Source organism: Galendromus occidentalis, unplaced genomic scaffold (assembly GCF_000255335.2).
Source record: "Galendromus occidentalis unplaced genomic scaffold, Mocc_1.1 scf7180000077450, whole genome shotgun sequence".
Lineage (NCBI taxonomy): Eukaryota > Metazoa > Arthropoda > Arachnida > Mesostigmata > Phytoseiidae > Galendromus > Galendromus occidentalis.
The window spans coordinates 714,129-727,904 of record NW_003805438.1 but is presented as its reverse complement, the minus strand read 5'-3'; the positions used below and the strand labels follow the sequence as shown (position 1 = coordinate 727,904).

The 13,776-nt window shown below is 52.9% G+C and overlaps 1 protein-coding gene across 1 annotated transcript in view; it reads right to left on the bottom strand.

Annotated features, from left to right (window-relative positions):
- Positions 1-6,673, bottom strand: part of LOC100905726 (uncharacterized) — a 46,465-nt gene extending 39,792 nt beyond the window's left edge. The window contains exon 1 of the mRNA XM_029111561.1: positions 6,579-6,673. Within this exon, the coding sequence (XP_028967394.1) occupies positions 6,579-6,673 (95 nt within the window). The remainder of the gene's footprint in view (positions 1-6,578) is intronic.
- Positions 6,674-13,776: the final 7,103 nt, after the last annotated feature.

The window sequence follows — 13,776 nt, the reverse complement described above, 5'->3', positions numbered from 1 at the left end:
CGCCCGGGCTGCACACGCTCTCTTTCTCTATCGCTACACCCGGACTGCGACCTCAGCTGAGAGCCCAGAAGCAGTTCAGCTGTCGCGAAACGCTCGATCGAATCCAAATTTTCGTTGTTGATACGCAGAATAGCAACCGGCAACTCGCTGTTCCCAGCGATGGCTCGACAGACTCTGGACTCCGAACCATTCTTGAGAAGCGTCCGTGAAAAGCCCGCGGCGCATGTCGATCCCGTTCGCGTACTTTTCCGTCCGTTCGCCGCGGGACTTCCGACCCGCAACCCTTCCCTGCCCCCCACAAGGGTCTCGGGTTGAAAACGATTTTCCAGCTCTCCTTAGCGATGTTCCGTCTGCGATGGTGGACCTTCCGTCTCGCAATGTCTCCGTAAGTTGTCAACTTGCGGATTCGATCCGAAATTCTCTGCGTCGCTGCGGTTATCAGGAAGCCGTTCGAGTGTTCAGAGACGCTCATCGCCCCCCACCTGCGAATCCCCCCCCCCGACTATGTGTGCTCTACAAATGCGGAAGCCGTGAAAGCGAAGCGGTTGGGTGGGGTCCCCTCATTGCAGCTGTCCGGACCCCGGGGAACTCTATCTCTGATTGGAGGACTCTGCAGTCGACAAATAGCAGATGACCACCGCACTCTCTCTTTCGGCCATTACGCCTTAGTGTGAGCATCCAACTTTGTTGGTGCCTTTCACTCAACTTTTTCCCTAGTTTGTTCCTCCGAACCCTTCTGCCAGGCGGGCGGCAAGGATGGAGCCATGGGCTCTGGGGTAAAATCGCTCATTTCGCCCGGCTGCGTCGTTCTGTGAATAAGTGGAACGCACGCGGGCGGATGCGTCTCCATGAGCGCCCAGAGCATCGCCGCCACAAAGCGTTGCATCTTCTCTTTTCCCCTCATTAATCACAATGCACTTGGAGCATCCTGCAAACATTGCATTAATTGCCTGTATAAGGCGATTATTTCGGTCCCGCACGAGTGTGTTCATCTATTCACGATATAGCCAGGTGCCCTCGAGTGCGACCTTATCGGGCAGGTATCGAGGTGGGATTATCTTTTTCTCTTCCGCGCACATTCCCAAGATAGGAATGCACACAGAATCGGAGTACGACGGGCGAAGATATGGCCCTTGTCTACGATGTATTTCAGGGAGAGCGAGCGGTCTCCGAGACCTTCGACGTCGATGATGCGCCGAGAGGCGGAGGAGTTCTTTTCATCCGGCATTTGAAAGAGCCATGGCATCTACTCGGGAAATGCTCCTCGATTTCGCTTTTATTGACGAGCCATTCGTACTCGGTCTCGATCTACGTGGGTCGCATCTGTCCTAGTTGCGCTGCTCCGGGTGATTCTGCGTTCTGTGTCCGGTACGTCCATCTCCTACCGCAGCGATCCTCATACTCGCTCTTGAAAGGGTCGGAGACAGCGGCGGCGCCAGACGCAGAGGAGAGTCTCGGTTTGAGGAGCGACCGAAGGGAGCGAGCACGTACCTACGATGACTTATGGAGGGTGTTGTGGCATTGAAATGTTCTTAGACCACTTCCTCTTCGCCTAGTGGGTGGGTATTAATTTGCCGCTGTCGGTATTGTGACTGTATTGTATCCGAGACAGTTACACAAAAGACGCTCACACGGCAATGCTCCCGCCGTCTCTCGCTAGGCGCTTCTCGGTCGGGGCGTCTTCTCCTTTGGCTACTCGCGGTTTCCGTTTCTTTACGCTCCTCTTGATTCAGGATTGGTATCCCGGCGTGCGCCGTAGACAATATCGTCGTGAATATTTCCTGATCGATTGCCTAACCTCTCTACCTCGAATCTTACCTACGTTCATCGATAAAAACCGAGTTGGATTCGCGCCCGCTTTTTCCCTATAGATCAGGATGCCAGATTCAAGGAGAATCCCTGAATCCTTAGACAAGGCTCCCACCCCCCTCCCCCCCGTCCTATCTAAAGGTTCATAGCGTCCTCGAAGTCGACCCCGAAGACCGTAATTTTCCTGGAAATCATTCCAGCGCATGACGAAGCGCACCATCTATCATCCCGGATGCTGAGCATTCGTCATCTGGAATCGGGTCGTGCCGGAATATCGAAGTGGAACCACGAGACCACTGAGCGTGCGAGGGAAGTCTCCCAGAGGACGTGTTGGAGGAAATTCCAGCGCTGCCAGACTTATCTCTCCGGGAAGCCAAGCGACTGCTCGTTGTTGGTTCAGACGAGTCGGAACCTCAGATGGGGATTTTTTTCGCTCTTGAGCGGAACGAATGTTTCCGGCTACAGGGACGTGCCCTTCAGCAGAAAATGACTCAGACCATTCATCTTCTCCTCTGTCTGACGTTCTTGGAGTTTATCAGTCGAGGAATTTCGAAGTAATGCAGACTCTCCTGAATTATGCCATTGAGTCATGCTCCTGCATATTCATGATATATTTTTGGCTAAGCGATTTTGAACTCCATATCTCACGATCCATTTACCCGGGTGCTCCGGCTATTTGTCCCTGTTTGAGGTCCGATTCTTATTTACGCTGAGGTCTTTTCCTTCTCCTCAATTCTCTCTATCGCTTCCGGATTTGCGTTTTTTTCCAGAGGTCAAATTATTGGATCATCCGATCTTCCTCGAGAATACGTCCGTAAGGGAAGGGGGGATTCATCCACTGGAACGACTCCCGGAGCGTGATTCGAGGCTCACGGGGAAAATGGAGGGAAAACAGACGGGGAAGAGCGATAGGAAGAAGCAAGACGACAGCGATCTCTGTTTTCCGACGTGGCCGGGGCACTTTGGAGATCGCGTGGATCGACGACTGCGTTGGCAACTGCGGCAGGAACGCTTCTTCCAGCAGAGAAAGCCGCGTATCTCGCGGCGGCGTTGGCAGCAGCGACATCGTCCGAAAGGAACGATTCTCTTTTTGCGGATCATATCCCTCCTCGTATGGTTCTCTTGCTCTCCGGTTCTTTTATGCAAGACTGCCATTTAGAAGTCTCACTCAGTGTCCTCGCAACGTCGGCACCCAACCGCTCGCTCGCCCTCCACCGGTTGATACCGATGAGGTTTTCCTTTTTGTCCTTCCTGCTTGCTCTCGCTCCTCGCGGAGCGAACGCTCAGAGACGGAAATTCAACAAGAGCGATATTCTCGGCAGGGTCCGCGAATCTTCTCGATATGAAAGAAGCGTTCCTCCTTCCTACAGTCGGCGTGCAATCGTTCCCTACACTTTTTTCTGCTCACAATGCATGCACGTTCCTTGTGAGCATGACTCTCGATTATCGGACGCGAGCAAACCAACCCAAAAAGGCGTAAACGTCCACGAAGCGTATGCCGGCCTCCATTCCTCCCTCGATCAACGAAAGATGATTGAGGGCGGATATTTCCGATCTCGCGATAACTACAGAACTGATTTGTAAGGCTGGGAGGGGAGGGGGGAGAGCGAAATGAATGTGCCAGTGCTGAGCCTGGGGATCGTGAAGTTTTTTCGAGACACCCAGGACATCCCGTACCCCAGGACATCGGAGTTCGACTCCCGCTCTCCACGCCCGATTCCTCGCCGGAACTTCTTTCTTGCTCATGCCGCCTCAGCTCCTTTCAGGGAAATGAGGCAATAAGGGTAAATAAGAACGCCTCGCTCGCCCTTGTCTCCCGAGGGCATAACGCGAATGGTTGAAGCCGGAATTTTTATACCGTTCTTCCAACGAGGTCTATATTTAATTAGATCTCATCCTCGGCATGTCATCGAGTGACAGTGAAAGACTTGAATGCTCTCCTCAGTGCGCGACTCGTCGTAGGTCTGGTGAGTCGAACGTCGTCTACTCGCTTGGTCGGCTGACCGCGGAATTACTAATCATGCTCCCCGCTCTCATAGAGCATTGAATCAACAAAAACTTCGCTCTCATGGCACAGCAAGTCCCGATCTGTTTCTACCCTCTGCATGCGGCACCGCCGACGGCCTATCTGGTGTCGAGACCGTATTAGCAGGAGCTCGGATGCTCACTCCCGCTGATAATTAGAACACATTGCTAGGCACGTCTATTTTGTGAACGGCTGACGAGTGCCTGCCGGTGTGACATTGAAAAGCTCCGAACTTGTTCCTCTAATCCCCTGCCCGAAGCTCCCGTCCGGAAAGCGTATCGTTTGGAAACTATTTGATTCCTCTCGATGATGGTATGAATTCATTCTCGTGATTCCGCAGGCTCTGACACGTCGTGCGTCGCATTCCTTCGCTCTCCAATCTGTGTCGTCACTTAATGATTGTCGATCCCTCGGGCCGCGGATAGCACTCTCGGAGGAAAGTATTTCCCACGCGGATTTCCCGGAGGGGCCTCCGTGAAGGGAGAAAGATTCTATTGCGAATTAATGAGACACCCGAGCACCTGAGAACAGGCGGAGGCCGAAGGCCGAGTTGGCCCTGATTCTATTTCTTGAGTCACTTGACCTCAACGACTGACGTCATTCCGCAAATCATAGAGCACTGTGTCCGGGAGTTTTTAAAGGGAAAATGGTGCACCGGAAAGCAATCTGGAAGCGAAAGGGTGGTCTTGTCTACTCAGAGAGGAGCCGGTGATGCCCAAGCGTTCAGGTCTTGACAAATTGAATGGCTCCTCTTAACGCTCCCGAGCTCGTCATTTTCAAGAGCACAAGTCTTGTCGATGTTATACAGTGGAACTTCCTGCTCTGATCGTGGGACAAACTCCACTGATGATTCTCAGATGGGGTGATGGTGGGACACCAGGGCCGGGTTTGTCGGTCTGCCTTCAAAGGATCGAAGAACGCAGGACGCGGAAACGAGATGCATATCTCCAATCCATGAGGGTAATCGGGACATCGACTGTCCGAATTCCGGCACTCCGCCTGAGTTCGGCCGGTGACTTGTCACCTTCGATCTGCATGTGAGTGAGGGCTCACATTGTTGGACGAGAGCTTCTCTCTGATGTTTCTACATTTTTGAACGGAATCGCCCATATCGGTCTCGCTTTTCGTCCTTGTCATCGTCTGCTTGACATATTTTAGATAACTCGATGCCTACACGGGCAAAGACTTCTGCTCCACGAACTGTGTCGTGCTTTCCGTGTCTGCTTTGTCTTCGTCCGTGGCTCAAACCTCTGATTCACTTGTTTCCCGCGGAACTCGTTCGAGTAAATGTCGCTCGCGACACCGCTCGAACTTGAGCAAGCGTCTTATCAGTCTTCCAGGGATTCCGGAGGGAAACCTAGGGAGCGGAACCGCTGGGGAAAAAAGCTGACAATGGAGAAGCTCCGCAATCTCGAAGGCGAACAAGAAGAAGAGTTTTCCGAGGCACCATTAGGCACGCTGCGATAGCGGACAACTTGGTCGACGGCAGCGAGCTTTCATTCTCGGTACGCTCAGTATCGGAAGCGTTCTCGAAATCTAGCAACGTATCATTTTTTGCTCAAAAATTCTCGAGCTGAGACTGCGAGCTATCGCGGCTATCGAGGAGGAGAGCTGTGCACAGAGACAATGAGTATAATCTCCAAGAGCGTGAGATATCACTGCCAGGAAGTTAATTGTCTCGTCGGTCGCCATGCGAATCTTTCAAGCAAGACAAGAAATCAATTGATTCCGGCTCGCCTTGATTCCCGAAATTACAATCCGATACGATCACAGTCGAAGCTCAACACGAAAGAAGAAACACGGCCGTCTGTCCGCCGACCGAGCAGCCGGGCGTTTTGACGGTCACAGTGACGATGATAGACCACCGTTTCCGTTCGGTCGGATCACACTGAGTGACAACGTTGTCACGATTCCGGTTCCTACGAGCGCGGCGTCGACGATCGACCAAGCGTCTCCCGGAGCAGTCTATCGAATTCGTGAACCCACTCGAAGAGAGACGAACAAAGAAACGAATAGGCATAACCTGGCGAACACGATCATGTTCAAGAACGACCGTAGCTCTTCAATGGTTTCTTTGTCGCAGGCACTCGAACGATCCTCCCGAGATTGGAGCCGACGAACGCATATCTTTCGAGCTGGTCGAGGAGCATCTCTTCGGGCGCGAACGCGCAATTTCTCCCAGAGCTCTTTCCTTGAATTCAATGCCGAGTATGACGTGCACCATACCCTGATTCTTCATGCTGTTCCCGACTCGTCCGTCTTTACCGAGAGGACATTTCGACGCGCTTCAGGAGCCATGCCGCCCGTCCGTTAGCTCATCCTTCCATTCATCGGCTCGTCCATTGATTCGATCGACGGGGAGGCGTCGCCACTGCCGCCGCCTCGACGTCGAACGACCGAGGATGAGTACCTACTCGTCATTTCATCATCTGAGCGGCGATGGCGAAGGACAAGCAGAATCGAAACTCTAACCCCAAAGGAACAGTTAGTCCGACCGGAGACGTTTAGAGCCTCACGTCTGGCTTAAGAAAACGTTCACGACGCCTCTCCCCACCTTGAGATCACGTGGAAGTTAATCTGTATACGAGGATCTGATTCTTCTGCGGACGTGAGGTGGAAGGATCCCTAGGCCAGGAACTTCGCCGAGGATCTCATTCTCAATAAGTATCAAGTCGGAGGATTTCCGTACAATTCACTGCAGAACATGATTTTTCGTGGATCAATACCTGGTTGTCCGATGCGAGCGTATAGGGGCTCTAGCTCGTCGGGGCTGTCGGCCTCACGGTAGAAACCCTTGAAGTCCACATACGTGTTGGCCTGGTCACTGTATCTGTACATTATGAGTCCCTTCCCTGGCGGGAGACAACAAACGAATCACCCGGAAAACGCTTGCCGCCGAATTTCTCGTCACAATATTCCAGCCTTGTTTCCTGAATTATTCGGATTAATCCTTGGAACTCTGTCAAATTTCTCCCGCCTGGTCAACGTTTCGAACAACGGACACTGACCACAAGCGCTGCTCACTCGACTACTCCTACACTTGACAACACACACACACAGGCACCAGTGCTCCGCGTCGGGAACGGAGCATCAACGAACTTCCAGTGAAATGATTCAGGGATCCAATCGGATCGAGGGCGAGACGAAAACAAATTAGTCTGTGAGATTTTCGAGCTTTCTACCGAGACGAAACACACACACACCTTCCAGCTCAAGGGTTCCACTTGGTTGTGTCACCGGTCCGCTTACACACGTTTGACTGTCTTTCTCTTCACTCGCTCACTCACTCGTTCTAGGTCCTCTCGTTGCGTGCCCGCTCGAATCGACTGTCTCTCTACACACTGTCTCGAAGCGGCGGCGGCCGCAGCCGCCGGCCAAGCAGTCGTCGTCTCAGTCAGTCATTCTCATGCTGGCAGCGGCACTCGTGTCGCTCATGAGCTGCGACTACGACCGCTGCTGGTGTTCTAAGACTCTTACGGATCCCGACCACCACGCGGATGCAACGACAGACTCCCTGGATGGATAGATGGACGGACGGACCCACTTCTAGTGGATGGCGCCGGTTTGCTCACTTTCTTAGAGAGCCAGTTAGTCTCCACACACATGGCAGAGAGTACTACGACAACTCTGGGACCCGGTCGGCCTGTGCCCACATGTCTTCAAGATGTGCGGTAGCCCCCTAGAGAAACATGTCGAGGGAGATGTCGTCATGTGGAGAGATTGCTTTTGGATGCGGTTAAGTTCTAGCTCTTAGGCTACAAGGTTCTTCTGGCTTCCGAAAGCCACAGCTTGCGCAGCAGCCAGGGAGAGCTCGGGGATAGAGCGTCGCGTTGGTACGAGCGTTAGAGGGAAGCAGATGGGGCTCGTAGAGGGTTTGCTGGATGCTGTCGATCCCCATTGGATACCCGATGGGTGGCGGGTTCGGAATGAAATTCGCGCTGTAACTCCATCCCTAGATGAGTCGGCCAACCGAGCCAGAGAACTCTCCCACTCTCCAAGTCAAGATCGCTCTCTCGAAGCGCTTCGCAGCTTTGCACCTCAACTCAGATTCGGAATCGAAAATGTCGGTGGGCGTCACGAACGGGACGACGCGTCGCAGAAACCGCACTAAGCGTTACGAACTCCGAGTACGCTGGCTTGGCTCGTCGGACCCGTGGCACAGTTTTCGACAACACACTCCGCTGGAACTTGGATCGGAGAAGCCATCAGGTAAGTGTGGGGACGATTTCCAAGGTCAACGACAGCTCAATCAGCTTTAGAGGAGAGCCCGGTGCAGGGCGAAGCGCAAGTTGGATTTGAGGTAATGTCGACGGACTTCAGACGACGGCAGTTATTTAAGAGCCGGTCGGGACGGCCACCCAGGGGAACGATCAATCTACGGCTGTCTTCCAGGGGTCAAACGAAATTAAGAGCACCGTTCAAAGGCGGAACCAGTTTCTGAATAGAGGATGAATTCGCCGCCGAAAGGAGGAGCAGAAGACGGGAGGAAGCGGAAAAGGAGAACTTATAAGGCGGCATTGGGTCGGACGACCTGTCGATACCTCTCGGGCCTGACTTTCATGATGTACGCGGAGCGGATTGGAACCGTCTGATGGCGAAATTATTTTCGTTGAGAATAGAAGCCGCGCAGTTGAACTTGGTCTTCCCACGCTCCCGTTCTCTCTCGTCGACTATTAGATTTAGCTGAAGTATTGATTCTGAATTTGGGAGCGCCTACTCGCCAACGCCTCCTAAGTCCTGGAGAAGGAGCGAGCGAGCGGGCGGGCGATCCACCGAACGAGCCGGCAAGTCCCTCAGAAGAGTTTCGGCTCTCAGCGATCCTCGTCGCGTATTGTATGTATCTGTGCGCAAGAAGAAGTTTCATGCGGAGGACGATCCCGAGCCGACGGCATGCACTTTTTCGATGCGCGTTACGCGGGGCTGGCGACGCGGAATGGAAGTCTCTTTCAGCATTTTCTTCAGATCAACTAACGTCGTCGTTGCGATCTCATCGGTTGTGTACCCAGGTTGGGCCCCCGAGCGCCATATCCCTACTCGTCGGCCGGCGATCGCTATTCGCACGCCCAATCAGCCTTTCGGTCGTTTCGCGACCTCACTCCGACGAGACCGAAGGAAATGGAAGCGAAAGAAGACATCGTCCCTTCAGATGCCTGCCATAGGAAGCACCAACGGATCTCTCGAATTCCCCGCCTGATCCTTCATAGTCCGTTAAGACATCGCGGCTGCAACTAGCGGCCGCTCCTGTGGGATCAAACGGGGAATAAAATCGTCTTCGATATTCGGAACTTTTCGGCATTCATGGAACGGACGCATCGGTCGACTCTGTGTCCCCATCGGCCGAGCTCGCCAGCCTGAGGAGCTGGAGCAATTCGAGGTCCCAGGCAAGAAGAGCGGAGAGCTCGACGAGCCGCTTGTTTAGAGAGTAGGAATATTTGTGGCTGTGGTCGAGACGGAAAGCAGACTAATCGGGAAACTCTCCGCCGGTCTGATCGGCTCCCAGACTAAACCCCGAAGTCTCTGACACCCACACGCACGCACTCACTCACTCAGGAACTAACTCACAGGTTCCTGGGCGGTTCCTGCCGTCATCCTCATCCTTCTGATGATATATTTGGCTCCGCAAGAAGCAAGCTCAGGAACAGCTTTTCCTCACCTGCAAAACCGAGCAACGAATAAGTTATTTTTGTTGTATTTGCTGTTTCGGAGCACGCAACAACCCCCGATAAAAATGCGTATTAGATAGGGCTAGGGGAGCCCAGTTGCCGACCCGAGTTTTCAGAGGACTCCAGTTGTGAAGAGAACAATTCGAGTAGGTACCGGATAGCGACTTCGATCATTTATTTAGCAGAATGTTGAAGACTGTCGATGAGTCATTCCTTTCTATTTGTCTCGATAATTTTTTTGCTCGCATGAACGCCATCTCACGCTCCTGATCCTAGTAAGCATGAGAGAGGCACCAAGAGCTAAGAATCCGGTAAACAACGGTAACGATTTCTGACCGAAACGAAATAATTGAAAGGAAAAGTCGCTTGACAGCCGACCGAGTGGGTGGGCGTGAACAGGGAATCGGTAAAAGGTGTTGTTAGAGAACGGATAAGTGGTCAACTCTTCCAATGTAAGACAGGACAAGAAGAAGGATCTACCGAAAGAAAACAACAAAACGTGCGCCTCCCACTGACCAACAAGTCAAGTGAGTCTCGGTGTTCTTCCCCAGGCAATCAAGAGTAAACTCCAACTTGATTGAGCTATGCCGAGCTTGCTGTTCACTTCTTTCGCACTGGACTTCGAAGACATCGGGTCGAACGGTGCCGCCTCTGCTCGGTAAGGCACGAATGCGTTGGTTGCTCTTTCGATGGTATTTGATTGACTTAATTGACTGAAGCTTCGTGACAAGGGCTCGAACATTCGAACAAAGCCATGAAACCAATCAAGCGGCGGGAAAAGCATGCCAGGGATCGAGAGCGAAAGGAAACTCGAGCGACCGTGGGGCAAGGTAACAATCAGCAGGTGTTGTCGCGACCACGGAACTCGAGTTCTAACAACAGTCGGAGCAAGACGTGGGGAAGCTTCTCCGGGCCGAAATCAGACAAGCCCCGCTCATTCTCCGACTGCAGCCCACGGAGTACCCTTGGACATCCAGGATGTAAGAAACCCTTCCGGTGGATGGAGGAAAGTCAGCACTTAGTTCTTTTTGAAAGTTGGTTGCCGCCGCTGTTCCTTTTCTCAGGAGTCTTCCCTCCACGAGAACGGATTAGTGACGAGTCTCCTGTCGGGAGACCGTCTTCCCTGTCGGCGCAGAGATACAGACGCTATTGAGAGAGAGAGAAGAAGATAGAGTGAGAGAGAGAAAAGAATGGTGACCATGGAGGCAGAGGCGGGAGGAGAGGGAAGAGACAGGCAGACTAAGGCGGTGATGGCGTACAGGTGGAGAGAAATAAAGCCGATTAGGCGGATATTTCTTCCTCTGTCTTCGCGTTTTATGATCAGAAAGTCAATGGATCTGAGAGTCAGTGTCTCACAAACTTATTCGATCCGTTCACCTCACCGTCGTAAGCTGCTCGAACTCCGCGAGCGCAAACTCCTGCTGTTCCTCGTGTTCAAAAGACAACTTCGTTCTTCGTCTCGAACGGTCGCCAGACAGTAATGCTTCCCCATGCCCGAGGAGTCGTCGTTCCTCTCTTGGTCTTGCCCCTCACTCACTCAGTCTGTAAGTGAGCTTGACGAGGATTGCGCCTGTGGGCTTGATGCTTGACTACGCCCGCCCATGTGATCTTGGTGTTGGTTCGTTGCTTGTTGGTGTCATAAAACGTTCCCGCTGTCCAACACCAGCCCCTTCATTCGCTTGCCCGCCTGGAGAGAAAGCCATTTAGGCTGCTGTTGGGCAGAAATCCATTTAGAGATGGAAGCTGCATGGGGTCTTCCCATTTTGTCGCTTGATGTTGCTGACCCCACCCTGCCCCCTCCACCCCCGTTCCCCGTTGAATGGGTCCTTTCTGCGCTCCGCGTGTCGTTGTACTAGTCTCTTCGGAGTCCGTCGACTAAAGTACAGTTTGAAAGAACAGAGTATTGCATGCGTTTGTGCAAGAAGCAAGAAGCGAACAGCTGAACCGAGGTCAGTGGTTTGGTCCACTCCACTTCGATCAGAAGCAGATCAGAATTGCGCTCTGTTTTCATGCGGGCGCCATCCCTTCCGGGAAAAGGATTCGTTCTCGGGGAATCCGACGAACGGCGCTCCTCTCGACTACGGTTCTTGGAAGCCTGATTCGCTACGTCGAGGTAAATCCTAGATTTCATCGAGTTGCTCTTCGACATGCTCCACCTCGGAATCGAATAAAAATGGGTCTTAAATATCCTTGGGAGAGGCGCTCTATTTTCCGACATGATATCAATCGCCTTTCCTGAGCCGCTGACAGGGATAAATCGACTTAGAAGTTATTCCAAGGATGGTCGCTTACTGACAAAAAGCCAGACAGTCCCTCCGCCCGCATCGTCTGTGACATCGCGGCGCTTCTCATATATTCTCTCGGATTTATCTGGATGACGGTCTCGTTCCTTGTTCTGAATGAACCCTTTAAAACCATAAAGGTTGCTGGCTTGTTTTGGGTGAGGGGGACCGGCTCCCCAGACATTGTTAGATGGCTCCCACCCTTTGGGAAGGGAACCCTCCCGAAGTGACTCAAGTCCTGTGGGTTTTTAAGTGCTTGCACTGAAGCTCGAGCACAAAATTAGCGCCGCGATGTCGTTGGCCCATGTGGTCCAGCGAGCCGCTGAATTCCGCTGAAGTCGACTTTGACAAGCTATGCAACACGAATTTCCTGCGTTGCCCCATCCGTGGATCTCTTGACAACCTTGCGGGTCGCGGAGCCCACTGGTCGCCGACGTCGTGCATGCGCAGCGTTTATTAGCTTCATTATCACCGGGCTACGAGAGAGGCAAGGCGCGTTTGTTGATGCCACATACCGCAGAAAAGCTTTGGAACGTTAAGCTCTCACTTATTATCGTCTGTTGGTCAGGACTCGAGTGCAGCGACATACCATCAGAGCTCGCTAGTGAATTCTCTCGCTGGACGAGCGAATTAGAGTGAGTCTGGCCGTTCCCGCTGACTCTTGGAAAAAATAGTCGGCCCACGCTATTGGATCTGGAGGGTATTTGGCCCCCGGTCGGTTCTCCGTTCCGATATATCAACAACAGTCTCCGACGGTATCGCTGGACCAGTTGTCCATAGTATCCGGGAGCCCGTTCGAGTGAGTGGACGGCGAGTTCATCACTCGCGATCCATCAGCGAAACGTCAGCTGGCCGGCGTCACCGCCGCGCCGCTTCGCAAGGACAGGCAGCTACAGACCGGGAGACCTCAGTGATTGAGTGAACATGACCACCGGTCCCACCAACTTCACTCCGTCTGTTCTGGTTCCGTGACTGACGTTGCCCTCGTCGTGGGAGCACTGTGAGCGATATCTCTCGAAGGTGGATCTGATCCATCTGCGAGATCATCAGCGCCGCCGAGGTCCGGTAGCGGCACGACCTCGACGGATCGTCCTGATGGCGAACGTCGCCCCAGTTTTATTTTTATCTCTTAAGGGCAGAGACCGTATGCACGAAAAACTCCGGTCATCCATAACGTTTATCTTGGGAACGACGCTCGCAACACTGGAATCCCGGGAGTCTCCGCATGCTCATTCCTAGAAACTCCTGGAGCGTGCCGTCAATCGCGGCGCATTTTCCGCGGTCGTGCCGGGGGATCAATCATACAATGACGAAACTCTCTAGCTGTGCTCGCATCGAGCGAAACACACCATGCACGATATGAGCTAAGTCCGATACCATTTTTTCTCTCTCTCTGCGATTCAAATGGGAATCAGAACACCGAGAGCGTGAGGAAACTTTTTGCTCGAATTCTGCGGATCAAAGGTCGGCTGGCCGTCGAGACGGATAGCAGAAGATTCACTGCTGGCTGCCGACTTTGTTCATTCCTGAAGCGCTTGAACTGAAATTACTTGACGCAGCTCAAAGTTTTCACGGCTCTTCGTTGGCCGTTACCCCGGCTTACCATCCGTCAGTCGGACAGTGTTTGGCGAACTCGTCTTGCTTAAACAAGAACAGGCGGAATGCTCGAAATTAAGTGAATTTAGGCCAAGACAATGAATTACTTCAACAATGCCGCCTGGTAGCTCCGACTTCGTCGCTGAGGAGGTCACTCGGGTACTCGAAGTGGTCGTCATGGTTTTGGTTCTGGTTCCAGTTGGGAAGACGGTGGTCAGCAAGGAAGTCCACAGTTCCCTCTCACCTGCTCATGTCTCGGAACTGGTCGCCTTTTCGCTTGAGCGACAGAAAATACAATCAGTGACACCGAAGAGAGCGCGGTGCAAGAGTCTTCCTTTGGCCTTATTAGCACCGGAAAATTCGCTCTTTCCCCCCCTCCACCGGGAACTTTTCATCGTAA